At 43.6% G+C, this 26,301-nt stretch overlaps 1 protein-coding gene across 15 annotated transcripts in view; it reads right to left on the minus strand.

Annotated features, from left to right (window-relative positions):
- Nucleotides 1-26,301, minus strand: part of PALM2AKAP2 (PALM2 and AKAP2 fusion) — a 471,064-nt gene that overhangs the window by 187,297 nt on the left and 257,466 nt on the right. For 6 of the 15 annotated variants that reach the window (XM_027615591.2, XM_027615592.2, XM_027615599.2 and 3 more), the window contains 4 exons: nucleotides 26,133-26,247; nucleotides 25,253-25,274; nucleotides 19,603-19,704; nucleotides 8,691-9,386 (listed from right to left, as the gene is read on the minus strand). In XM_027615591.2, coding sequence (XP_027471392.2) covers nucleotides 8,691-9,386; nucleotides 19,603-19,704; nucleotides 25,253-25,274; nucleotides 26,133-26,247 — 935 coding nt within the window. Of the gene's footprint in view, nucleotides 1-6,987; nucleotides 9,387-19,602; nucleotides 19,705-25,252; nucleotides 25,275-26,132; nucleotides 26,248-26,301 lie in introns of those variants that run through there. The other 9 variants (XM_035723639.1, XM_035723640.1, XM_027615600.2 and 6 more) reach the window with 5 other exon arrangements.

A 26,301-nucleotide genomic window follows, 5' to 3' on the forward strand; every position in this document is an offset into this window, starting at 1 on the left:
TGGTTCCGGCCCACATGTCCACACCCTAAAGAGTATTTCAATTAACAAAGAAATATAAAGAAAGCCCTGCCTTCACTGTATAGGATGGCTCAGACAAAATGTAGTTCCACAGACATTTGGATCAAATGCTTAGATATTTAGGGACCATCCCCAGTGCTGCTGACAAGGACGAGATGTCCTTGTACTTCTTCAGCTATCTACTGGTTGAAACTTGTTAATTTCAGCTTGGCAGTTTGAGCTGTCTACAAGACACCATTCATGCTTTAAACTTTCAAGTTAACTTCCATACATAAAGACATGAAAAACAAAATCCACTATGGAACCCAAACAGATGAGAGCTCCCCAACTGATTTCTTTTACTCGATATCCTCAAAGAAAACAAATTTCTATGACAGTTCTACAGGTGGTATCACCTGTCCATTCTATCATATAATACCTTTTCAATTTTTTTATTGAGTACCTACTATGTGCCAGGCCCCATTGGAGGCCAGGGATTAGCACACTACAAGCCTGAGGGCCAAATCCAGTCTACTGTCTGTTTTTTATAAATATGGTTTTTTGGAACATAGCCACACTCATTCATTTATGTGCAGTGCATGGTTGCCTTCTGGCAGAGCAGAGTAGCTGTGACAGAAATCATCTGGCCCACAAAGCCAAAATACTTACTATCTGGCCATTTCCAGAAAAAGTTTGTTGAGCCTATTCTAGATAGAGAGGAGACAGTGGTAAAGAAGAATAACCAAGTCCCCATGTGTCTTCTAAGACTGCAGTGCATGAATCCTTACTGCCTAAGGGGCAGCCCACATTTGACCCATGGGATCACAGTTGATGCCACTGCTAGGGGCTTGCAAGGAACAAGAAAAAGGACGACAGGTGTGGAGACAGATGTGCAAGAGCAGGTGAGAGAGAGGAAGTGCTGGGAAAGTGCATTAGTGTGGAAACCAGCTGGAACAGGCAGGCCACAGCCCACGGATGGGCCAGGAACCACATGTATCAGAATCACCTGGAGACATTATTAAAAATGCAGGTGAGCAGGCCCCACCCAGGAACCTAAATCTGAGTTCCAGAGGTGTGACTGAGTCTCCACCTTCTTAGCGGGTCCCTCCCCCACCACGTGATTCTGAGGCACGCTCCAGTTTGAAAGGCACTGGGTTAGTGTTTAGTGTTAGCGAGCGGTCGAAGGCGCTCCCGAGGCGGTCTGGCCTGAAAGCCACTCGTGGCAGGTGGGAAGGGGAAAGAATCGGGGCACAGACACACAGAGGTAGATGCAGTGAAAAGGCAGTTTATTGTCTATTCATACTGTACAGAGGAACAGAGAGAAGCTACAAGTACAGCATTGGCTGTCACTGGCAGTGTTATTTCTGAAGTCGGAACAGTCAAAGTACACTTCAGGTTACAAAGTACAGCAGCTAGCCCAGCAAGTCTACTTCAGAGTCAGCACGACAGGCCCCCACCCCACCCCCCAACCAACCACAGAAATGGAAATATTTACAGAGATGTCACTCACCCCGAGTGAGCTGCTAAAGCTGAAAATTCCATCAACAACCTACATTCACTGAAAAGCTGCATCAGACACAACATTTTCTGGAACCCCTGTGTGATTTCAACTCTACTAAGTCAGGAGCTTGAGAGGAGGGAAGAATGTTCCAGAACCCCACAGAGGATAGGACTCCTTCTGCTTGCCTGAATAGGATATCACGGAATTGGAGTTGGAGTTGCACACAGAATAGTTCAGATCAGGCCATCGCCTGGTGGCTTCTCTGGACGTAAAGACTGGTTGCAAAGCCAAGGACCCGGATGTCTCCCTGTCTACCTCATCTCAACACTGTGAGGCTCCTGTGGTGAGATATGAGATGAGAGCGTATCAGCTCTCCTAAGGGAGAGCACCTTCAGGCATCTTCATAGCTCTTTCATTTTGAGAGCTGTCTCCATGACCCTGATGTTCATAGCTGGGCTTGAACTGGGCTTGTTGGAGGGACTCTAGTGATGATGGAGTTGAAATGACTTGCATGGGAACCAGACAGGTTATTTTCCTTCACTTGGAGAGAATGCTTATGACCTTGCCTTGTTGGAAAAGGCTCTTGGTCTTTTAGGGTCATAGAAAAAGGGTCCATCTGGGGCAAGGACGCTGCCTGGGAAGAGAGTCTAATGGGTGGTGAGAAGACTCTGAGGCTTAAGCTGCTCTGTCCGTCAGACAGAGGAACTGGTGTGGGTGAAGATCTTTAGGAAACTGAGTTTGATTGCAGTGGAAACTTGGGAGTTTGGCAGAAAATTGGGGGGAAAATCCAAGAACTCTAAAAATTCAGAATTTCATTAATGGGTAGATAAAGATAATTCTTTTCTGTGTCTACTTAGCTCTGAAAATGTGGTGCAGCCCCATTGGTATTTACAAGGCCAACAATACCTCCTAAGTTTTACATTGTTGGTTTATACACTTATGAATAAACCGTAGATGGCCAGAGGCTTCTGACTCACAATTTTACCCATATCATTTAGATGTACCATAATGAGTGGTCCCTTATCCTCCAATGAAGTGATTAGTCCTTAAATATGTGAGATAGTTGGACTTTGATCATTGCTGGCGTTGGCTTATACTTAAAATGGCTATCGCCTTCCAAAACATCATTATTTATCATTAAAGGTGTAGCCCAGAGAGCTATCAAACGACATGGTTTACCTAATGACAGGCATAGAAAGCTTGATCTTACAACCTAGGTCTATTTGGAAACACTGGATTTCATGCAGTGGAGGCACATGGGCAGGCCACGGGACCTTGGATCATGCCCCTCAAGGTCTGGGCGTGTGCTACAGAACTCACCAGAAAGTTACCTTAATGGAATGGAGAAATAATTCAATCAAGGGTGTTTTCAAACTCAAGCTTCATAATGCATATAGATTTCATTATAAAAATATCATTCCTTAAAAAAATACATAAATGTAAAATATTCCATCTCTAATCACCACTCCTTACTCCTACCCCTGTCATACTCATCTTAGACTATCATGAATGGGCACACCTCTCAGTTATGGCTCAATCACACCATTTGAGTCCATCTCTCTTCCTTTTTCAAGCTATGCCATTGTGCTTAAACATATTCTCCCAGACCCAGAGAAGGGGTCCACAAGTCCCCCCCCTTCCCTGTGAGAAGGACTGCGGAAGATCATATGCTGCCTGTGCCTGCCCAGGAATGTCAGAGAATGATATTCAGACCCAGCTGAGAACATAGGAACATGCTCGGTTGATAGATGGGCATAGACAATGTCCAAGCTATGTCCACTTTATTCCCCCTGGGCCTGACTTGCAAGGTCCTGCCTCAAGGCTCCTGTGATGAAATTCACAGCTCTGAAGCCGTCTGGGTAGGGGTGGGGAAGAGAATGTTGTGTTAATACAGCTTTGGAATACAACCTGTGTTTTGTTTTTTGTTTTTTTTTTTAAAGGACAGAAAAGAAGAACATAAACAGCAATGCTAAGGCAAACTTTCAAATGGCACATCAGAACTCTGTTTTTGTCATTCATTTTGTTCACATCACAAGGCAGATACATTCTGTAAACATACATACCATACAGTACAGTAACCATAGGAAAATAAAGAGAAAGCCACCCTGTAATTCTTTTCTTTCTGTATTTCTGTTCTTTCACTCCAGAAGGACTGCCTGAAGTCTAGGGAAAATTTTATGGTTCATGAAATATACTTTTCTTTTCATAAAAATGCAGTGACTTGCAAAAAAGAGCCCCCCGTTGACTAGGAAGAGGCATTATGGGGAGAAGAGGACCATTTACACCTCAACCTATAGAAACTTAGAAAATAGTCACAAAATCTAAAAAAGTCATTAATTTTCAGGAAACATTTTGGTTTCCGCTTAGTAAAAGAGAGCATTGAAAAGTTGTTTTTGTTTTTGTTTTTTTTACAAAAGTTAAGGCTGTCCAGATCTTTGACGCAGAAAGCCTGCGATCCCCAAAATTACATCTTATATTTTCAAGTTGAAAACAAGGTTTCATGCAACAGTTCTGACTTTATGTTAGATTGGAGCGGAGAGGGGAAGCAGAGGCCTATTTAAGTCATATAAAAATTAAGGGGGGTGGGCAAGGCTGGTCTAAGGATCCCCAGGGAAGTTGCCCTTTGAAACTTTCAGGATGTAATCTTTATTTTTTTCTACATTCAAATAATAAGTATTTTGGTTTTTGTTAAAATGGGAATTTTATCTTAGAGTTCGCTGAAGCTATGAAAATACAGACACATAATTGCATTGTGCTCCTCACAAAAGCCTGACTTTTCTTTGTCCCTAGAAAATGCAGGCCAGTTTTCCTGATAAGACCAGAAGGCTATAAAATGAAAGTCAACTAGCAGCAAGAATCAAAGATCTCATCTTGCTGGTTTCTTGGAGCTGTTTTGGGATATATACCATAACTCTGTTTACCTGCTGGGTTGTACTGTCCAACAGGACAAAGGATATTTGCTGGTTCTACCCTAATCAGTGGAGTTCTATGTACCTTGATACATAGTAAATTGAGGAGCTTCTAAAAGATTACATATTTATGAAGTTTCAAAACTTATCTGTGGTTTCCATAACTGAAGGTGCATGGTGCAGAAATGCAACTTAAAACTGCTTGCCTTGGAATGGTTTTTACTGTAAACAAAGTAACCCTTTGGGAGATGAGACTATTCCCACAAGGAATGGGCCCTTTGGTGAGCGGAACTGCACAGTGGGTCCAGTGACAAAGAGAGATGGCTGAGCGTCTAGATTTTCGGCAAGAATGACAACAAAAAGTCCTGTGTGAATATTTTGTCTGTGTTCACCTGTGTTTTAAACGGACAGGGCGAGTGCTTTTTAAAAAGGAAGAGCTGGTTTAGTGGTTCCATTTTTGCCTCTGTCACCATATTCCCTCCCTCCTCTTTCGCTATCCATTGGTTCACTGGCATTAAATAAATGGTCATTTCAACGGTGTTCCCTGGTCCCTTGAAATGAAATTCTGCAGGAAGCGAAGAGAAATGAGCTGTTTTCACACTTGGCCTGAACGTTTTGCTCCGGAGAGGATACTGTAATCTTGATGTTTCTCCCCTTTTATAAAAAACTTAACCCTAACCAAAACAAAACATTCTATTTGTATGTAGGAAAAAACATGTTTATGACCAGGAAGTAAAACAGAGTTGGTGGGAATTTAAAGCTATACATGTATATTAACAGTTCAAAAAGGAGTCAAATCTAATGAACTCTAGAATTTGAGTTTCCTGAAAGTCTGAATACTTTTAGGTTGCTCAGGAGGCTTAAGGAAACCATGCTTTGGGTTTGACCAGAAGGGAATTCCCTTGCTCCTCATCCACTCTACAGCCAGTATTAAGTGACATCACTGGACACCGTCAAATCACTTTTAGAGGCAACAAATTTTGCTTATAGAAGGAATTAATAGAATTAAGGGCAAAAGTGGTACAACGTAAAAAAAAAAAAAATTCCGCTTAGTTTGTCCTATTGCACATCCAAGAAAACAAAGGCAAGGATATACAAGTCATCGAGATTTGTCAGGATACGTACGGTTAAACTTTATCATTTTAACCATTAAAAGATCTTTAATTCAATGCCACTGAAAATCTGTAACAAATGAGATATCCCTCCTTTGCCTCTTTCTCCTCTTTCCGTTTAAATTAGAACTGGATATATAATTTTAGAAGACAATCCAACTAACCATTGGCTCAAAAAGACCATGGTTTTACAGCTTCGTTACTGGTTCTCTAGTCAGGTTATGTAAGTCAATACCCTGTATTTTTGGAAGGTGTGATACCATACATAATAAAGTTTTTACAGAGAGAATAATGGCAGGGAAGGCAGAACGTTCTCAACCACGACACTGAGGATATGTTCATTATGTAGTTACTTGTTGCTGTAGGTGAGATTATAGGTCTTATCCTATAAAAGTACTGGCTGACCCTAAATCCTCTATTTTGATAGGAAAATGATGCAAAATAAGCAAATATATGCCATATTCAAACAAACCATTTACTATGGCCACATATCATTTTAATAAAGGTAACATGTCTTCCTTTAAACCATTAAATGGTAAGCTTTAATAATAAAATTGTAAAGAGACCTCTAATTCATATAATTTGCTAATCCCTATAATGATAACTGATGAATGAAAGTGCAGATTATCATTGGTCTTCCAGATCTGTTGTGTAGGGTTGCGGTGAGAGGGGCAGATCATTTTCTTCATGAGGAACTAGCTCATTATGGAAGGACGGGTAGGTCATTTCTGGGAATTATCTGTTCTCAAAGACTGATTCTGTTTATCAAACAGCAAGCTCAAGGGTTCTACATTCTACCATTCCACTCACTAACTGTGCTTTTAAAAACTCCTATTGGATCGTTGTAATCCCTAAGTGAGTAAAAAAAGATAAATTATGGTAAGCTTTTAGATTGTTTCTTTATTAAATTATTAAAATAATAGATTGTCCAAACATTGAAACTGTTTTCATTTTCTACGTAAATAGGATGATCTGGCACGTCATTCTCTTCGACATTTAAATGAAGCATAAGTGACCATTGACTGAGGAGCGTGAAGCTGAGTGGGGAGATTTCTAGGAAGAAAAACCAGATGCTATTCCAAGATAAGACAGCAGCTTTATTCAACTGCAGCTGCTTTGGTGAACCTGAGATTATTTGGAGGGAATCCCCTCTACTATTCAAAAGCAAGCCATTGATGGAATCATTTTAGGAGGCAGAATTTAGCTCCTTTATTTGTCCCTTCTTAACTTTTTTTTGCTTACCTCTTGGTAATAAAGTGACTGACTTCGTGCTCATTGAAATGTAATTTGAGAGAAATTAACTTTTAACAATAAAAATGTCATTTTCCCCCCTTTCCATTTGGAATAAATATAAGTTCAAGCCAAGAAACTCATAATATTAACAGTTAGATTTAGCACTGAGAAAGCTATTTAGGACAAACTTAGTTGGTTCCGCAAAGAAATTCTCTCAAAACTACCTTATTTTTTTCTTGTCTGCTTTCTACAGAGGTTAGACTTGATGGAGCATGACTTACTGTATGTTTTTTAAAACTATGTTCTATAGAACATAAATATATTTTGTGAATGACTTACAACAGTGTTGTGAACATCTGGGCAAATAACTTCAAGTTAAGAGATCTCTGTTATTAGAACCAGTTAAAATGTTACATCTTTATTTTATTACTATATTATTTTTTTTACTCTATTGCTTCCCTTTGGTTTTACTACACATGTGGTTGCTTGCTTTGGGAGAATGCTAAGAATTTATTTAAAGAATTGTTCATTGTGGTCTAGATTAAAAAAAAAAACAAAACAAAAAACTATTCTTTGATGTACTGAAATCTCCAGAAGTTTAAGAAACATGCCTTAAGAAGCTCAGCTATGTGCCACTCAATTGGTACTTGTGGAATGAGTTTAAGTACTTAATGTGGAGAAGACAGGTCTTTCTTACACATTTTTTACATTTTCAAACTTATTTTGAAGGGTGGATAAACCTACATCATGACATTACGGGAAACATTCTCTTTCTCATGGGGACAGAAAGAAAAGAGTCCAGAAGTAAGGCTCTGTAATCAAGTGGGCAGGGGAGATGAACAGGTAAATTCAGTTCCAGCACCGTCCATCCACAATGAAGTGGAAACTTGGCAGCAACCACGGTAGGTCAGAAAGACTGTTCTAGAAATATGGTCACTGCAGAGATACTCCTCAAAATGATTCCTTCGTTGAAAATAGATTAACATGATCAGAAAATATCCGTGAAAAAGAAAACAATATAAAAATTTACATTTTTTTTTCTGAGAGAATAGAAGCAAGGCTCATGGATATGCCTAAGTTTAAAGATTACTACGAATGCTCAAAACAATGTTTGCTTCATGTCCTTAGAAAATTAAAAATGGTGCTTCATATATAAAGGGTCCATCAGTTAAGCCACAGAAAGAGATGGCTGCTGATGGGCAGGTTACGGAATCAGTCCTACATTTCAGCTGTGACACGCACTGGGTTCCTTTTCTTTTACATCAAACTTCATTTCAGTTTTAACAGAAGGAAAGCCATAGATGCACAATACTGTAATCTGGAAGCTTATGTAAGGCAGCAAAAAGCATCACCCTAGATTGAACAGACTAAGTAAGGTCCACTTTTGGCCACACTAACAACCAGCTGGAGCCAACAGCATTTTACCACACACGATATAAAAGCAAAGATCCACAGCAAGGGAAGCAAGTGGTAAGTCAGCGACGTGGTGACGTGTAACTACGTTATAGGAACACGCTACAACATGAAACCCTCAATGCCATGGGTTCAATTCCAGTCAAGTGAATTAAGGCTACTATAGAACGGGCTGATGTGAAGAGTCCATTCCAATTGAGCAGTAAGAAACTGATTCACTCTTGAAGACACAAGGAAAGGTTTAGAGGAAAAGCAAGTTCTTGGAAAGATTGAAGCACACACATGCACGTTGTCTCTCAGGTGAGGAAACTGGAGAAAAATGAAAGGGGGAGAAAAATAAGAGAGACCCAAGCAATCCAACTGCAAGGCAAAGCAGGTGTTTGCTTCCAGTTCACAGTATTGCAGTTAGTGGTACAGTGAGGTCTACGGAAGTGGTAGAGAGCCCAGAGGCTGCCCAGAAGAAAAGGGAAGAAAGAAGTGGTCACATGACAACACAGCATTGACAGCGCTTTTTCTTTTGGGTACCTGGGGCTGGCTCTGTGGCCAGGCTCTCTTCCTTTCCTTCTGGGGATGAGGGCTCTGTGGTGTCTGAGACCGGCCTCCCGGACACAAGCTCAGCTGCATTCCCATCGATGGTGGACACGTCTGTCACTGTCTTCTCCCTCAATGACTTCTCATCGTCTTCGTCAATGAGGACCAATTCCGCCTTGATGGTCTCATCATAGCCTAGCACCTTCTTCGTCTCCTCTTCATCCTCGATATTTTGGTACCCCATGAAAATCATGGTGACTGGTTGATCCAAGTTGGCCTCGGGCCCTTCAGAGCTGGGGGCTTGGGGCTGCTGCCCTGGGGTCCCAGAAGAATGATCTTTCCTAGACTTATGTACCATTTCTAACTTGGCTTCTTTGCAGAGCATGTGTTCCTTCGGGTGGCCGAGGCTCCCGTCTGCAATCACAGTTCTTTCTGACACGTGCCCTCCTCTGAAGCTTGATTGTCCAGCCTTCTGAATAAGCGCTTCTACATCCTTTGAGCTTAACTTGTGCACTCCATTTTCTACCACAGTGCCTCCTGAGTGCACCTCATATACTACTTTGGTACCGTCATCATAGACTTTGACTCCTCTCTGATGGACCCCCTCTGGGCCAATGGTGGATGCAGAGAGAATCTTGGTCTCTCCTGTTTGTTTGTCTTTCTCCACATTAATTTCCATGGCGTACACAGCTTGAATGAAAACAAGAGAAAGGAAGTGCATGTTACAACAAAAAAAGCCAGTGAATGGTTAATTGCCAAACAGACAAAAAAAAAAAAAAGGGTTTGTGCCCTTTCTAGTCTAACTGCCAAGCATCTTGAGTGTTAGAGTGAGTGCACAGTGTGGACAGAGGTGGTTATATATGTGTTTTAACACAGCAGCTTAATGCACTGGGAAACCAGATGTACAGAGTTACCATATCTCAGTGGCACTTATACTTTTAAGGAAGATCTGCTAACGTAAGACCACAAGCGACTGTGTAGATCCAGTGTAATGAATTCCAGGGAGGCTGGCAACATGCAAGTTTATTTTGATTGACAGCTTACCCTAGGCTTATAGACAATTTTTAAGGTCTTGGCTAAGAAGTATTGTAATTCCAAAATCTTAAATCTTTTTTTTTTTTTAACTCTTTCACTAAGCGTTCTACTGTTTTTTTCTGCATTTCCTTTTACTGTGAATGGAAAATATGCAAAGGATTTTGCAGGTGGGGCGTGGCTATTCTTCACTGTACTGTAAACTAGGCTGTTTGCAGGAACTGAAGTTACAAAAGCAGTCAGGTTACATGCTCTGAGAGTACTTCGATCACTGAGCTAGGTTTCTGAAACAAGAACTAGAAAAAGAACAAGACGGAGGTAGTAGCGTCCCATGGCACTGGAATTTGAGGATGATGATCACAGAAGGCCTCTTTCTTCAGCCATGCACACAGCGCCAAGTCCTCGTGACTGCCCCACACCGTCTTTCTCCTCGATCACCTTCTCTCTCTTCCACTGCCACTACTCAATCTGTGACACTATTTCTGCTTCCCTAGATTACGGTAAGGGCTTCCTACCAGTGATCCCCATCCAGACTAACCCTCTCCAACTCATCCCAAATCCTGCTACCAACCTGGCTTCCTAAGGACCTGCTCTCTTCTGTTCTATAGTCTTATGTGACACTCCATCCTCTCCGATCCGTTACCTCCGAGGCTCCCTGCGAGGCACACATTCTGGATGCTAGGACACTGAGCGTGGGTCCCAGGAAGCCAGCTGTCCCCAGGCACGCTTTCCCTGGATGATCCATGGATTACATCAACCCCCACAACTTCGACACTGAACTCAGAAGTGGTCACATAACAACACAGCATCGACAGCTCTTTTTCTTTTGGGTACCTGGGGCTGGCTCTGTGGTCAGGCTCTCTTCCTTTCCTTCTGGGGATGAGGTCTCTAAAAATTCCCCCCTAGTCTTCTTGGTTTTAAATAGTACCAGTACCACATAGTCTCTCAAGCGAGAAGCCTCAGAACCACACCTGATTTGTCCTTTTCTTCTTAATTTCTTCCACAGCCAAACAACTGTTGTGAGCTACTAATTCCATTTCAGACCTCTCCCCATGCACCTCCTCACCGTTGCCTTGGGCCAGGCCCCCTTCTGCTCTCTGCACAACAGCTCTGCCCCAGTCCCACCTGCCGCTTCTCAGAGTAGGGGCAAAGGTAGCCCAAGGCTTGTTTTGAAAATATTATAAAAAGGAAATGGGAGGGAGGGAGGGAGGAGGGAAGGAAGGAAGGGAGGGAGGAAGGAAGGGAGGAAGAAAGGAAGGAAGGAAGGAAGGAAGGAAGGAAGGAAGGAAGGAAGGAAGGAAGGAAGGAAGGAAGGAAAGGCAATTTAAGAAAGAGAAAAGGAAAAAGAAAAAAAAACAAGAACAGGTGACAGAGACCATACGTGGTCTGCTCTAAAATATTTACAGTCAGGCCATTTATAGAAAAGTCTGTGGACCCTGCTAGCCTGTGCCCCACCCGCCCACAGAACCTTCTTCACAAACCCTCTGTGGGTTCCTGTGTCTGTATAGGAGAAACGCCAAACTTCTTAGCTTGGCATATAATTCCTTGGGAATTTGTCTGCAACTTCCTTTCTAGGCTTGTCTCTCAGTCCCTCATTCCATGTACACTCCAACCATAGCAAACTTTGCACTATTCCCAGAACTCAGCATCCTTCCCTGCCTGGCCTGCCTTTCCCATGGGGGCATCTCAGGTTATCATTGCCTTTGAGTCCCTACCTCTTTCTGAATAACTACACGTTCCCCCAGTGTGTTAAGAAGATCCAAATGATCATTTCAACTGCTCCCCTTTTCTTTAGCATAATCAAATAACACCATCCCACACCTAAACATTTCCTGCTTCTCAGATTCCCTTCTCATGAACTGGCCTTCTTTTGAGAGTTTCTATCCATCCAAATATGACCTATCCATCAATGCCCAGTCAGCTCCCCACTTCCAGAAGGTTTCTTTGACCCTTCCATCTCTAAGTCTTCTCTCTCTTCTTAAGGCTCTCTGAACATTTCTAAACCTCTCTGAAGGCACTTAACACTTTCCACTCAGAAGTATAATTATTTGTGGGAATGTTTCATTAGCTCCATGGATCTTTAGGATCCCTAAAGGCTGGTTTTTTGCCGGACATCTTTCTACCATTTCCCCACCCCACCAGCACCTACCTTAGAGCCTTTTGCATACACGGTACCTGATATACAAATACCTGTGAAACAAATACTACTAATTGAAAATTCTATTTTGGCTGCCTTAATCTAGTCACAAAGACTTTGTATAACATGACACCAATGAAAAGGTACACACAGTAATTAATGTTTGAACTGGTTAGAAAAACAGCAATGATACTATTCCATCTGCTTGGGTAACAAGATACAGTCTGTTCACAGTTAACACTTAACTAAAAAGACGGTGAAGCCAGATCCAATGCTTGATTTTCCTCATGTCCATTTTGAAAGTTTCACTTATTCAGCACAAAGATCTTGAGTTTCTTTCAGTGACATAGTGAGAGGCCAACCGATATTTGTCATGGAAGTACATGGGCTCACACAAGGATGGTGATGTCAAGAGAAATATTTGTCTCAGTTAGTTCCTGATTTCCCACCAAGTGTGTCACCAGAGAAACGGCATAGGCATTTAAAATTGTGCGTGGACTCCAAAGCCTGCTCTTTAAATACTACCCTTACATTAAAAAGCACAGATTTGGGTTAACATATTATGTCCTGTCACTATTAAAACACTCCTGGGACATATTTATAAATAAGGGTGATACTAATGATTGCCAGTTATAGGTACAATATCTAATTATCCCCCAAGGATCCAGTAATATGTGAATAAAACGACACATTGATCTGTAATCAATACAGAATATGGAACAAAACACTTCTATTTTTAGATCCATAGGTGATCGGGTACAAATTATTAACATGGGAGTCTTTAGAGATGTCCGTCTTCTTTTGCCCACCAATGAGGATGCTGTCATTGTTCGTCCAGTTTTCCTCTCTCCACCACCCTAACCCCCAACCCTCATTTTGTCTTTGCCGGTTTCCCGAATCAGAGACGAGACAGAAAGGAGGATGAGGAGGAGTTCTGTGCTAGAACAGCTGAGTGGATGCACACAAAAAAGAGTTGAGAAACAAGGAGTTCAGTAGGAGAGAGCGTAAAAGCTGCGTGGGATATGGATGGAGAGAGAACATTTTTGTGGTGGTGGACGGGATATGGGGAGTAAAGAAAAGGTCATGTGAGAAGTGCTTCCGGGTGGGGATATGAATTGGAGTCCTTTTAATATTCCTCAGGAAAAATAGGTAAAGAACAGAGTTCCTTTTTAGTGTTTTGGTTTTTTTGTGTGATTTTAAACCATATTTTGTTAAATGTAACATGGCTCTGGGACTGAACCACATGTGGCATGGTTTCATTAGGGTGACATATTCGTATTTATATTTACATGTTGTACACTGCTCTTTCAATATTTCTAGAATATGGGATAGAACATCACAGGACATTTTGCCAATAAAATAAGCCTAAATATATTATGCCATAAAATACAACATCCATCCATATTTTTCCCCCAGATAAAACAAGCCTTCAAAGCAAAACGGATTTGTAACAGATTTCATCAGGGTCTGGCCTCACATGCTTTGTCAACATCTACTCTCCTCTCTAGGAAGGGATACTTGGGTGAACACTTTGAGAAGCTCTTACTTAACACAAAGGCAATATTTAGACTTCATGGATACACATATGAGAATGTTATCAGACACTCAGAAAGCCACACAGGAGGTGTGAACATTTATCTTAAATATGCAGTTTACGAATAAGCATTTTTATTTTGCTCCAGTTCTCAGCCAATAATATTTCAAATGTGAAGCAGGGTGGATATGAACCAGTGGGAAAATGAGACTTACATTTTAAATTCAACACTTTATTTTTGATGCATGCACACAATTCAAAAAAATCCTCCTCCTTTTTACTGCTGCCAAGTGGTATTTACCAAAGGTCTCTCACCTACGTCATGCTCTCGTGTCTAAGCACAAAAAATACTCCCCTCTCTTCCCTCAAGCTTCCCCTGGCCACATGGGATACACTACAATCTGCGTAGTGAGGAGGGGCCAGTGCTCAGCTTACTGAGAAAGAGTGAGGAAGGGGTGCTGCTGAAGAGAGGGGGTTTTCTGGGAAGCCCTTGGAAGAGATTTTGAGACATACAGGAACGTATATGAAGAAAAGCTCTCTGAAATTTCCTCCCTTGAGGAAATTTCTGGAGGCAGAAAAGAAAGAAAGGAGACAGTCTGACGGAAGTCCCAATGACAGGATAACTGAAATTTGGTAGTTTTTACAAAACGATATATTGAATTACTGGTTCCCCAACATGACATACTGATGACAATACGGTTGGAAGGTATAAAGCATTTTTGCTATTCTTTCCAAGAACCTAGACAGGGGAGTAGATGTTCATGATGTCAGTGAAGAATAAGAAACGAAGTAGTGAGTTTTGCAATGAATACAAATGAGTGATGGAATTGGTGCTTTGATGTTGGGCTTCCGTGTTTGGTTTACTAGGTCCTTGCCCCGCCCCCCCCCGCCCGCCATAACCCTCTCTCAATAAGGAGAACCTTAAAGAAACAGAGGCAGTCTAATGGGGATTGATAATCCTAGGCTCTAGGTTCTGAAAACAGCCAGGTGTGGATTAGATGGGAGGCCTCTGGGATAGATACTTGCCTAGAAACCAGGGTGAGGGCAGGCGGTGAAGCTAGTGGGGTCCGGTACACTGCAGAGCCCAGAGACATGGGTCTGAGCAGCAGAGAATGCTTGATTCTGGTGCAAGTTTTTGTCAGCGGTTCTAGGTACTCTCTTGTTCCCTGTTCCCTTCAGCTTTGGTAAAGAGAAGGCAGCTGTCCAGGCTCTAAGGAGCCTAGGGAAGAGGAAAGAAGCACACCTGACACAAGTGAGGGGCGGGGAGACCAACCACATGATTCCATTTCAGAATCAAGCCAAGAGCAGACCAAACAAGACACTGCGTTCTCTGAAGACAGAAAATTCAATCATGTTCAATCCTTGACTCTGGCTTCTAGCAGCTCACTTGCTTTGACTCACTGTGATCAGTGAGAAGAGGTAGAAGGCTGAAGGTCCACATGTAAAATATAAAATGACACAGCCCACTGTCATTAGTCAGTATGATGGGAGGTGTCAGAGAGAGAGAGGAAGACAGTGGGTCTGAATTCCTTTTTCAGATGACACACCATCTTTGGATCTCACTTTTCCCATTGGTACAAGGAAGAGTATCCACCTTTGATATCTTCTGGTGCTGTGCACAGCCTGTGTGGCTCATGACCCAATGATGTGTAAAGTACATTAGGAGGGCAGGAGACAGCCAAATCATGACTATCACTGCAATATAATGAACATCCAGTAGCTCGCATCACACCAGGAATGTGGAAGAGAAACAATGCACATGCTTGGCTTATTCAATGAACATATATACGTGTGATCATTTCCCTTTGGGCATATGAGTATGCATATACATATATGCTTACACCTTCTCTTGAGGATGGAAATATAAACTTGGCTGCTGTGATGGCAGTAACAATGCAAGGCAGGAAATTAATTCAGAGTGGATCTTCCCTCTCATCCCAGCAGTTAAGCAATCTCTAACTTCAAAAACCAGTCATCACAAATTTCTTGGAATAATTGTTTTCCCAGGACACCTTAGTACTAACAGAAATAAGTCTGCAAAGGTGTGATGTCATGGCTAACAAGAGCAAAAGCCAACTTCACATATCTGATTTTGCTTCCACCTTCTTGGTCAAGAGGACAGTTTTCAGTCTGAAAAGTTCCAGAAAGAATACTGCTAAGATGGAAGTGAAGCCCGGATGAGTGGAGAAGATCAGAAAATAATGAATCACCCAGGGATATAAATGCTCTCAGTGCTTTGGACCCAGGAATCAGTTCCCTTATTGATATATTTGTCTCAAGAATCTTGTACGCTGGGAAAGGTGCTAGAAGCAGACACCTGAAGTTCTGATTTAAAAAAAAAATAAGAAGGAAGGAATTACATAAACTATGTAGAAGTAGCTTGACATCTTGGCTGGCTAAATTCTAAAGTTCATTTTCAAAGAGCAGAGACCACCAAGAACCAGGAAGGATTCATCAGGCAGAAGGTATACAGATGAATTTCATTTTCTTTTTGTTCAAGTTCTTGAGGCAATTTAGGCAAAGCCAGAGATAAAGCACATCTGGATCATCACTAAGTCCCTTATATTCCTGTGGACAAGACAGAAACATGTGCCTTGGGTGTCAAGACAATTGCCAGAACTTGTTGCTCATTAAATGATCATGTCCCATAGGTGCCTATTTAGGGTTCTCAAGGGCCAGGAGACCCCAAAAGTGTGTCACAGCCCTCCGACTTTGGTTCCAATGGTGCAATGTTTTCATCAATGAAATGATGAAAAATAATAGAACCTTGCTTTTCAGATCCGAGATGATACTAAATTGAGAAGAAAAGCAAGGCTGTGAGGTGCTACCATCAATAGCTATAAAAATCCCAACAATAGAGAAGAGCGTTTCCTATTTTCAAAACTGTGAAACCCTTTATTCAGATGGAAATCTGATGCAGAAATACAATACATAAACCCGAGGACAGGGGAGCTGCTGTGTCTGAAATGGGAGAGAAAACCTGAGGCCTGACTACCAAATCCCTTTACACCATTGCCCTCCCCACCTTTCACAGATGCTCCTCAGTGACCCCATGGGGCCCTGACACTTACAAGGGACAATCTATCAAGAAGAAATTCAACAGTCACATCAAATCTACAAAGGGCAGAAAGGTACATAGCTCATTCTTACTTTTGCCTTTTGAGATTAAGAAATAAAGAAGTTTGTAGGTTCTCTGAACAGGGGAAGCAGTATGTGCACAACTAGGGAAAACAGACTGCGTCTTTCAGTGGAAATGATTCTGGAACAATGACTACACTGGATCAAGGGAATGAGGTTGAGCAGTGGCATATGTCAAATGACTCTGAGGCTTTACTTTAGAACCTGAAGCTGAAGGGCCATGGCACCAGAAGAGTGAGTCACATGGTCTTCGAATTCTCGATCTGCTCTGGGGGGAGATCAGCGCACCCCAGAGTACATGGAATAGCTCTCAGCACTGCACTTCAGGGAGATAAGAGACAAAGTGGGGAGTGTTCAGTTGGGAGGGACAAGGATGGTGGAGGGTGTCTCAAAGCAATCTCATTATTTTGGGACAGCTGAAGAGACTGGGGCTGTGGATATTAAGGGGATGCAGAGTGGGGATCTGGGAAAGACCAGAAATGATAGTCATTTTCAAGTAGTTAAAGGGAAATCAACTTTGGCTTGTTCCAAGTGGCTCCAGGGGGCAGGATAAGGACTGATGGGTGGAAGATGGAGGCAGACATCGGAGGAAGGACTTCCCAATGGTCAGTACCAATTAGACAGAGTGGGCCTCCTGGAGGGTCATGAAGCTCCAATCACAGAGTTGTGTGACTGAGGCCTGGGGACCTGTTTGCAAGGCTGCTAAAGCCTGGCTTCATGTTTGATTGGAATAGATGCCTCCTAATTCTAAAAGCAAGGGTGCTAAATAAATTCCCATTTATATAGAATCCTAAACCTACCAAACTCCAAACAACCAGAATATTTGTCATAATACTGAGAAATAACAAGTGACATTTATTAAAATGGTCCCAAGGAGTGCCTGGGTGGCTGAGTTGGTTGAACGTCTGACTCTTGATTTCAGCTTGGGTCATGATCGCAGGGTCCTGGAATCAAACCCTCCATCAGGCTCCATGCTCAGCATGGAGTCTGCTTGTCCCTCTCCCTCTGCTCCTCCTCCTGCTCTCTTTCTCTCACTCTCTCTTTCAAATAAATAAATAAAATCTTTAAAAAAATAAAATTGAAAAAATAAAATGGCCCTGAGATTGTGCAAATTTCCAAAAGGATGTTCATAAAGCAAGATGGATCACGTCTAGGAGAAAGGATTCTAGTGGAGAGTGCCATTATTGGGTATGCTATCCATGCTCTGTGTAATCACTGTTGGCCATAACTGGTAATGAATCTGGACACCCCATTCCAAAAACAGTCTAGACAAAGGAGTTAACCACATCAAATGTGATTCCTTCCAGAACTTTGTGTGTATGTATTTCCACAGTTAGATACATCTATGCAAATCAGTTCTTCAGTAATAAACAAAAGTACACATCAACTTATTTTGAAGATTCCGATCACATAATACTTTTTCGAAAATGCATTTGCCACCTTCAACTATGAAGGATGCTAGGTTGCGATAGTGCCTGCATTCCCACACGCCCAGCACTGCCATCACGTTAACATTTATTCTTGCCCATTACACTCCTTGACTATCAATGCTGCTCAAACCCTTTTTATACCCCTTAAAAATGAGTTGTCACACCGTCCCTATCTTCTCCCGGAGCTGATCCATTAGTTGGATCATATCACATGTCCTGTAAGTTCCAGGAACCTGTCGTGGAGAGGGGCCGGGAAGCTGGTTACCCATGCTTATCAGGAACTATCAGCACCCAGATGTCTAATAACCAGCGGAGGGTGTGTGACTGTTGAACGGCTATCACCCTAGTTGACCTCAGAAGTGCTCCCTGGAGCACAGAAGAGCTTGCAGCTTAAGCCTCTGCCAGTAATTCTTCAGCTACACAGCTGCAGGCTCCAAGAACTGCTTTCTTGGTCCAGGGACACGTGAACCTGGCCAGGGTCTGACCAGACACCACTTAGGTCCCACCCAATTCTAGAACTCCGTGAGTCAGTATGCAAAAGTAACACGCTAAGATGTTTACGGAGATACCCAGCAGATATTTTATCAGTGCGCACGCCGACCATGTCAACACTTACTTGCCATTTTATGGTATGTTTACATGAAAAGAAGGAGGGACTATTTGCTTCACAAGATATTCAGTTTGGCCTATATAAATGATTTCTTCTGGCTTAAAAGCCCATGAGTATTTCGTTTTATGCAAAGTGTCATTATGTGATTTATTTTAGACATAAACTTATCTAGATTATGTAAAACAGAATCGGATGTGCCTGTTTGAGTTCACCTACACTGTCACTAACTGTGCAACCTTGGCAAATCATTTTTTCATTTGACCCCTGGCCCTCAGTGCATTTCTGTGTAGAGTAAAAGGATTGGTTTAGAGATTGATTTTTCATGTCCATCCAGTTCTGATTTCTGAGGCACATTCATATTGAACAGAGCAAAGCATAGTTCTCTATAGACTTTATACTCGTAAATGTATTGTTTTTTAAAATCCACCATTTTTTTTGATTTTGCTGATTTTTAAAATCCACCAAAAACTTTAGCAAGAAACATATGTTCTTTAAATTGTTAGTTCCCCCCCCCACCAAATATACCACAGTAGCTCAGAAATAATTCCAGAAATGGGAAGACTTGGAAATATATATTTATAACATATAAGCAGCTTGATTCCCAAAGGAGTTGGCAACATACTCATATACTTTTGAAAATAATTCTCCCCCAGCTTCCATCATAGCTTATTTGATCTTGTACATTTCCAATATGGAAAATAAAAACCCCTGGAGGCAGAGTACAGATTAACTTTGAGAATAAGGAGCGATATAAAGACCATAAACACGAGAGACAGACCCCACTAAAGGCAGGGGGGGGAAATGCTCTATGATTTTCTCAATATTCCCTCCTATTCAGTCCTTAATTACTCATCAGGGCCTAGTACCTGCATCCATGGCCACTGCAAATTCTATGTCTGAGGCTGGGCTGAGGACAGGGCCCCCAATGGAAGGCCATCTGGGCATCCCTTATTATTAAAGCTCAGAGAAATGCAGGCCCCGTGGCCAGTCCTGGCATCAAAACCAAATAGCTCCCCAGGACTTACCAGTGGCTCTGCTAGTCCCGTCCTGCCCAGGTGATGGTTCTGCTGTTCGTGAACAGAGGATTGGCAGGTCGGGGAGCTGGGAGGAAATGTAATTTACTGCATCTGGTAGCAGAGAACAGGGAATACAATTAGGCAGAGTGTCGGGAGGCCCAATGGGTTCACTGCCGAAACAGCAGCTTGTCTGCCCTACATAATGGACCTCAGAGGCGGCCACTGAACGAGAGGATCAGTGTAAACAAAGACAAGCATTTGCCCAGTGACTGGTATTCAGCAGAGTAGCTGAGGTAGGAGGGATCCTGGCCAGAGAGCTCAAGCCCCAGGACTGCTCTATGTATTAAAAGATTCATCAGAAAGCTCTAGATTCTAAGAGAACAATGAGTTCAGGGGGGAAAGGGGGATGGGCTAATGAGAGCCATTATCAACTTGGTAGGATTGACCAAACATGAGACATCAAACTAGAAATATGCCTTCAACAGTAGTGAAAAATAGATTTGGGGCTCAAAACTTGAACTGGAAATGTAGCTTCGGGTGCCTGATTCATTCAGAAGACCTATTTTATAAACATTAAGAAAAAAAAAGCTCCCCAAACCCTAGAATTTATCCCACAATTTTAATACTTCAAGTTGGTGTTTCAGCCAGAAAATCCTGAGATTCCAAATAACAACAGCCAATGAATTCACCATTAGCCCAGTTGCAGGAAATGCAGCTGAGCAAAGCAGGGAGACCAGCTCCACTTGGGAAAATAGTCTGACAAGCCCATTCAGGGAGGTGAGACCCTCTGGGCATGAACCTCAGCAGGCGTGTCAAAGTGTCAAAGGAGAGGAGGAAACCACTGGGGTGAGACAAGGAGAAGAGTCTGTGTATCCCCCAGAGAAAAATGGGAAAGCGAAGGCAAGAACATTCTAGAAAGCTTTGTAATGTGATTCCTTCCTTGTGTCACGACGATGTTCCAGTGGCAATCCTGGAATGCCAATCACTCCTCGATGAGACATCGAGCTGCTTCCTGCACATCTCCACTGAATCTCTCCCAATCACCTCAGACTCAACATGTCCCAAAGGGAACTCTCATCTGTGCTCATCCGCTGCCTCTCCCTACCTCAGCTCATTGGTGCCACAATTCACCCAGGATCCCGGGTAGCACCCTGAACGCCCCCTCTCGATACCAGGTCAGCCCCTAGCCTCCACCTCCCCCACATCTCTTACATCCGTCCCATCCTCTCCATTGACATCGCCTTAGTTCTGTTAGGTTTCTTTTTTCTTTTTTAAATTTCATGCTGGAGAGGACCCAGACACTAGATTAGGATGAGGATTAGGATTAGTTCAGTTCTGCACCAACTAGACAATTTGCTGACTTGCGTGTGAATGTCAACAATCCAGAATGTGCTGATATTGGACCGTTATGTTTTTAGGAACACACTCTGGGGCTGGGGGTGGGTGGGTGGGGTTTCACTAAGGGAATGGATTTTTCCATATCAACCACTGGGGGAGAAGGAACAGGAAATCAGGAGTAGGCAGTCAGGCCTTTGGCCATGGTGAGGTTCAAGAGACCATCTCTCTCTGGGGCCTTGTGTGTGTTGGAGGGTGGGTCCCGGGTCAGGCAGACATGGTAGAGGGTCCTCTGCTGCAAGGGAGGAAACTGGGCCTTTGAGATGATGGGGGGCATGGATTGGGAGACAGCCATGAAGCAGCCTATCAGGCCCCCTATAGATGGTCTTGGTTTGAGTCAAGGGTTCCGAGTGTGGCCACATGTTTAATGTTGTACATTATTCTCTCTTATTCCTGAACTTTAGGTTACTCTCATCATGGGGAGCTGTGAACAGAGTCCGGGCCCCAAAGCCACACAACACAGGACCAGAAGAGAGCAGAGGCTTGAGATGGGCTGCTCCTGAGGGTCTAAGAACAGACTGCTGACAGTGGCCCAGGGGAAGATTTGAGCGGCACTGTGGGGTGAGACAGTGTAGGGGGGACAAGAGATGACCAGGAGAGATTTGCAGAGCTTCTGAGTTTACCCTGAGGATCTCTAGAAATCTGTGGAATGAGATCTTGGTGAATTTGATTTTCTGCTTTCAAATGAGATGAAGGTTCAAACCATTAAGACCAGGTGGGGACTCCCAGACTGGCCTCCTGTATGTCTATACGTTCTATGCTAAATAGAGAATTTCTGGGGCATCTGATACTGAAAGTTTTAGCAGCCAGAAACAAAAAGCACTTGCTAGCAGGGGCATCTGCCTCAGAAAGAGCACAGGATCCCGGTGCTTCTGCCTCAGCCTTCCCCAGAAGGTGGCTCCCTGCCCAGTGGGGGTGAGGGTGGCATCCCCCTCCCTGGTGTTCTCTGGCTACAAGCTTGAGGACTGCAGCTCTTGGAAGGCTGGGATCACATACTCCAGCTGAGATGAGGGAGTGGCGAGGAGTGGGGCTCAGAAGGAGGACCGGGCAGCCAGCCCCCTCCATATAGCAGGAAGTATTCCACACAAAGCTATGCAGCCGGGAGGTGGCCGACAGAACAACACCAGGAATAATTAACGGGGCCTCAAAAGCCTCCATGGGAAGAATTTCTTCACATGGCCTCAGTCAGTAACCTGCCCTCTTCCTGTCAAAGTCGGGGGGGGGGTCTGTGGTCAGAGAAGGCAGGGAACGGTCATTGCCAGGGTAGGCCTGTAAGATGAGTGCCCCTTGTTAGTCCCAGCACTGCTGAAATATTTACTGTGACTGTGACGGACGTGCATAGCCTGAGCTAGAGAAACAAAGCGGATGAACACTCTCCGGAACGCATGACTTGGGGGCACCTGAAAACACACTGAGATTTCCCAGCAATGGCTATGAAGGAGTTGATATGGGGATGGCTTCCGGCCACCGCCGCGAGACCAGGACGGGCTGGAAACCTAAGATCGGTATCGGACAGCAAGGGCGGAGACAGGCCCGGGACAACATCTTCCTTTGCCTGTTCCGGCCAATGGTTTCACCCCAGGTCCTTGGTGGGTAAAGACTACTTAGCGCAAGATATATACTACATGGAAACTACAGTTACACAAGACACTCTGCCTATTTAAGGCAGTAAAAACAACCCACCCCACTGATGAAGACTCTGCCATATAACAAGTGTGTCTATGGGGTGGGGAGGAAGAGAGGGGGGTCAGAATGTACAAGGCCAGGGACCTCTACTCAAGATTGGAATACATTGTTCTTGATGGCCAGGACTACCATGCAATCTGAAGCCATTGCTGATCTAGCAGTGCTGTACCTTTATGTCCTCTGACATGCATAGGGTGACATGCACAGGGACCTGACGTGGGGTCACCAGCAGCCATCTCCTTGGTACCTCATTAAACTAGGGATGTTTTTGCTGATTATCTGCAGCATCTTGTACAGTTAGATAATCCTAGTTGGCCTTGGATTCTGTAATCAGCTTTTCAGAAGTGGGGTATTTTTCTCAAGGCGCTATTGTTCTAGAATACTTCCGGGTTAGTTCTTAGTAACAACAGGTGGTTGATTCTGAGAGGGTCTTGGCAACTTTGATATCGAGGGTCCTTTGAAACCAAAGAATGAGAAATTAATCAGATATTCCAGAGTCCCTCACCTGGATTTGCTTCAGCTTGTACTCTCAGACCACAGAGTGAGCTAAACATTGACAGCATTCTTAGAGGATGTATTGCCTCCTTCAAACTTCTTTCTTTGCCAGTAGATGTGGTGCAATGGAAAGCTCCACCCAGACTTAGGTATAACCAGAGATGGCAGGAATCATAACCACAGATAAGACCACAAAAACCTTTCCCTGGCCATTTCTTGGGATCCCTAAAATGTCTGCATCTTTGAGCCTGAGGTCACCTCTGTCAAAAAGTGACTGAGGACAGAGTCATCAGAGCAATTTTCTCTGCAGGCTCTTTTTAGTCACAATCAAGTTTCTTCCCACTTCCATGAACTGCTTAGGTGAAGGGATGCCAATTGTGGGAAGTGATGCAGGAGGAAATGAAAGAAGTTCACGTTGGGAAAATGAAAGATGCAGTGGCAAGGGTTTATCATCTGGCTTCCGTGTTGCTTGTTAACAAGTCATAGGCTATGTGGGTCTCCGCGCCCCACAGAGCCTTCCCAGAGACATGACATTCAGGCTCCTTCCCTTCCCTAATTATAGAGAAAAGTCTAGGAGAGATTCTGGTTTGAGAAAGAAGAGAGGAAAGAAAGAAGTAAAAGCACGAAAGGTCAATGTGTACCCTTCCAGGATGTAGGTGTCTGTGGGCCAATGACCCACAGCCCCATTCCAGCTTCACACTTACTGCATGGTTGCTGATTACGTCCCCTGCTTCGGGTCTTTCCTAGCACTAGGGAAGCCCACTATGCTTCCCATTCTGCCACCCTTTATTCCCCCAAAGAGGCAAGGCCACCTCCTCCGTCCATGCTCTATCCCCAAAACACAGAACAAGAGCCCTGATTTGGCCACACCCTAGAGAAGGCTTTAGAATGTCATAGGTCCTCCACCTGGAGTCCCTGCTAGTTTGGCCCTGATTTGTCCCTGCCCACATGTGCTGGGAACATGAAGTTTACTTTACTACCTTCCCAAAGATCACCCGGGGGCCAAAAATCCAGATTCCCTGCCTTGTATTTGCTGGAAACCATCTTCCCCCACCAAATAAAATAAAATAAAATAAAATAAAACAACACAACACTTTTTTCTGGCTAAAGTCAGAATTATCCTTAGTGCAAATATCTTTGCTAATCCAGAAGAATACATCACCCATCACCCATCTCTGCATTTTTAAATCTTTGCCCTTATATTTGCAAATGACATTGGGAAAACACTGATGCCAACCTTTACTCTGGCTCCTGATCATCTTCATAGTTTAGAGGATGACCTTCTAAGAACCAGGAGAGCAGATGGCATCTGATCCTTCTGACAAGTCCTGGCCTTTTAAAGCAGGTCTAGTTGAGGACCATAGTGAAAGTGGGAATGGAGTGGTTTTCATGAGTTTGTAGCTTAAGTGAGGGGAGCAAGGTGAAGGACAAGAAGCACAAACCTCAAGTTCATTCCCAGGAAATTCTCTCTTCCCACGTAAGGGAAGAGAGAACAGAAGCAAGACCCGCTCCTGCCAGGATGGGGTCAGGAAGCCAGGGCCCTGCTCCCACCCTTCATGGGTTCAAGGCCAACTCCGCCACACAGGGAGGGAGGTTCTGCCCAGCCTTGTTACCCTGGAAGGCTGGAGAAATAGCAGTTTTCTGATTCAGAGTGAAAACACAGCCTTAGAAAGATTTCCTAAACACGAGATGGCCTTCTGATGTGTGTCGCGACCTGGAGTCCTAGGCACAAATGGGCTCATTCTCGCCAGGGACCTGGTCCCAATGTCAGCACTCTAGGCAGAGCACCTTTCAAGAAAGGTCCAAGCAGTGAACCTTGAGGACCAAATGGGAAGGGAAGGAGCCAGGCCAACTGTGTAAGACTAAAAACGGTGAGTCGAGAAACCATCCTTGAAGAAGAGAGGCAGACAAGCCTGGGGATGTGCACTTCCTCAGGGCCCTGCACAGAGAGCTACTCCTTCTTTCTGATGACCTCACACACCAACACATCGCATCTCCTGGTGAACCTGTATTCGTGGAGCCCACTAAACTGACCGGGATAAGATTCTTCTATAGAATGGGGGCAGAGAGCTCTTCCACTTACCTCCATCCACATTGGAGAAGCTCTGTGGAAACAAAAGCAGGGCAGAGTGTCACTACACACGTGGGGGGACAATCCCTCATCCATCTAACCCGTCTCTTTCCCCCAGGTCCAGAATTTGACCGTGGTGGGTAAACCCAATGCTCTCCTTTCTTCTGGGAAATTTGTTTGGGATTCTGAAATTTAAGGGAATGTTTTATCATTCCCACCTCATACTGAATTTCTCCCAGGAGGGATTTACGTCGGTTATCCAGCAAATTACCCTCGGCTGTGTTGGAGAAGTGACATCTGAAAATCCCATCTTAAAATTAATTTGGTTGGATTGTTTCTTCGGTCTGGGTACCTGGGCGATAAAATGGAAGGAAGGTCCTGAGATATTCAGAGACTACTGGCTTTACGCATTCTCTCCTCTGCACTACACGGCACCATCTGTTTCCACAGTGTTTACACTCTGTGTATTTGAAATTCATATCCATTTGATATGGTTTTACCTCTGGCCTTTTTATAAAGGAAAGACTTAAATTAAAGCCACAAGGAGCAGGTCTAATCTGCTTCATAAGAATTGGCTTTAGAATCCTGAAGTCCAAGGGGAGATGACTTTTCAGCAACCAGGCATATAAAGGGTTTGGACAATAGGTAGATGGGGTTGATTGAAAGGCTCTCCTCTGTGCTTCCCCGCAGACCAGGTGATCCCACACCTGACTACAGGCCACGGTCAGGGTCAGAGACCGCACAGGTCCTCACACACCTGCACCGCATTTCTCAGAGCATGGGGCTCAGACTTCTCAGCAGTATTAACAGGCCTCGATTCCATCGGCGCCCATTCGCTAGTGCTTACTTCCCCTCGGATATAATCTGGAGAAATCACATTTGTTTTCTTTACCTTCTGAAAGTCCTTAAAGGATTTTTCTGTCTCCTTTAGTTTCTCTAGGATGATTTGCTCTTTGGCAGATATCTGGGACTCTTCACTTTCTAGCGCTTGGATTTCCTGCTCCAGCCTGGAAAACACACAAACAGAGAACAGGGTCCTTTATTGTCCTGCCATCCCCGGG

Source organism: Zalophus californianus, chromosome 13 (genome assembly GCF_009762305.2).
Source record: "Zalophus californianus isolate mZalCal1 chromosome 13, mZalCal1.pri.v2, whole genome shotgun sequence".
Classification (NCBI taxonomy): Eukaryota; Metazoa; Chordata; class Mammalia; order Carnivora; family Otariidae; genus Zalophus; species Zalophus californianus.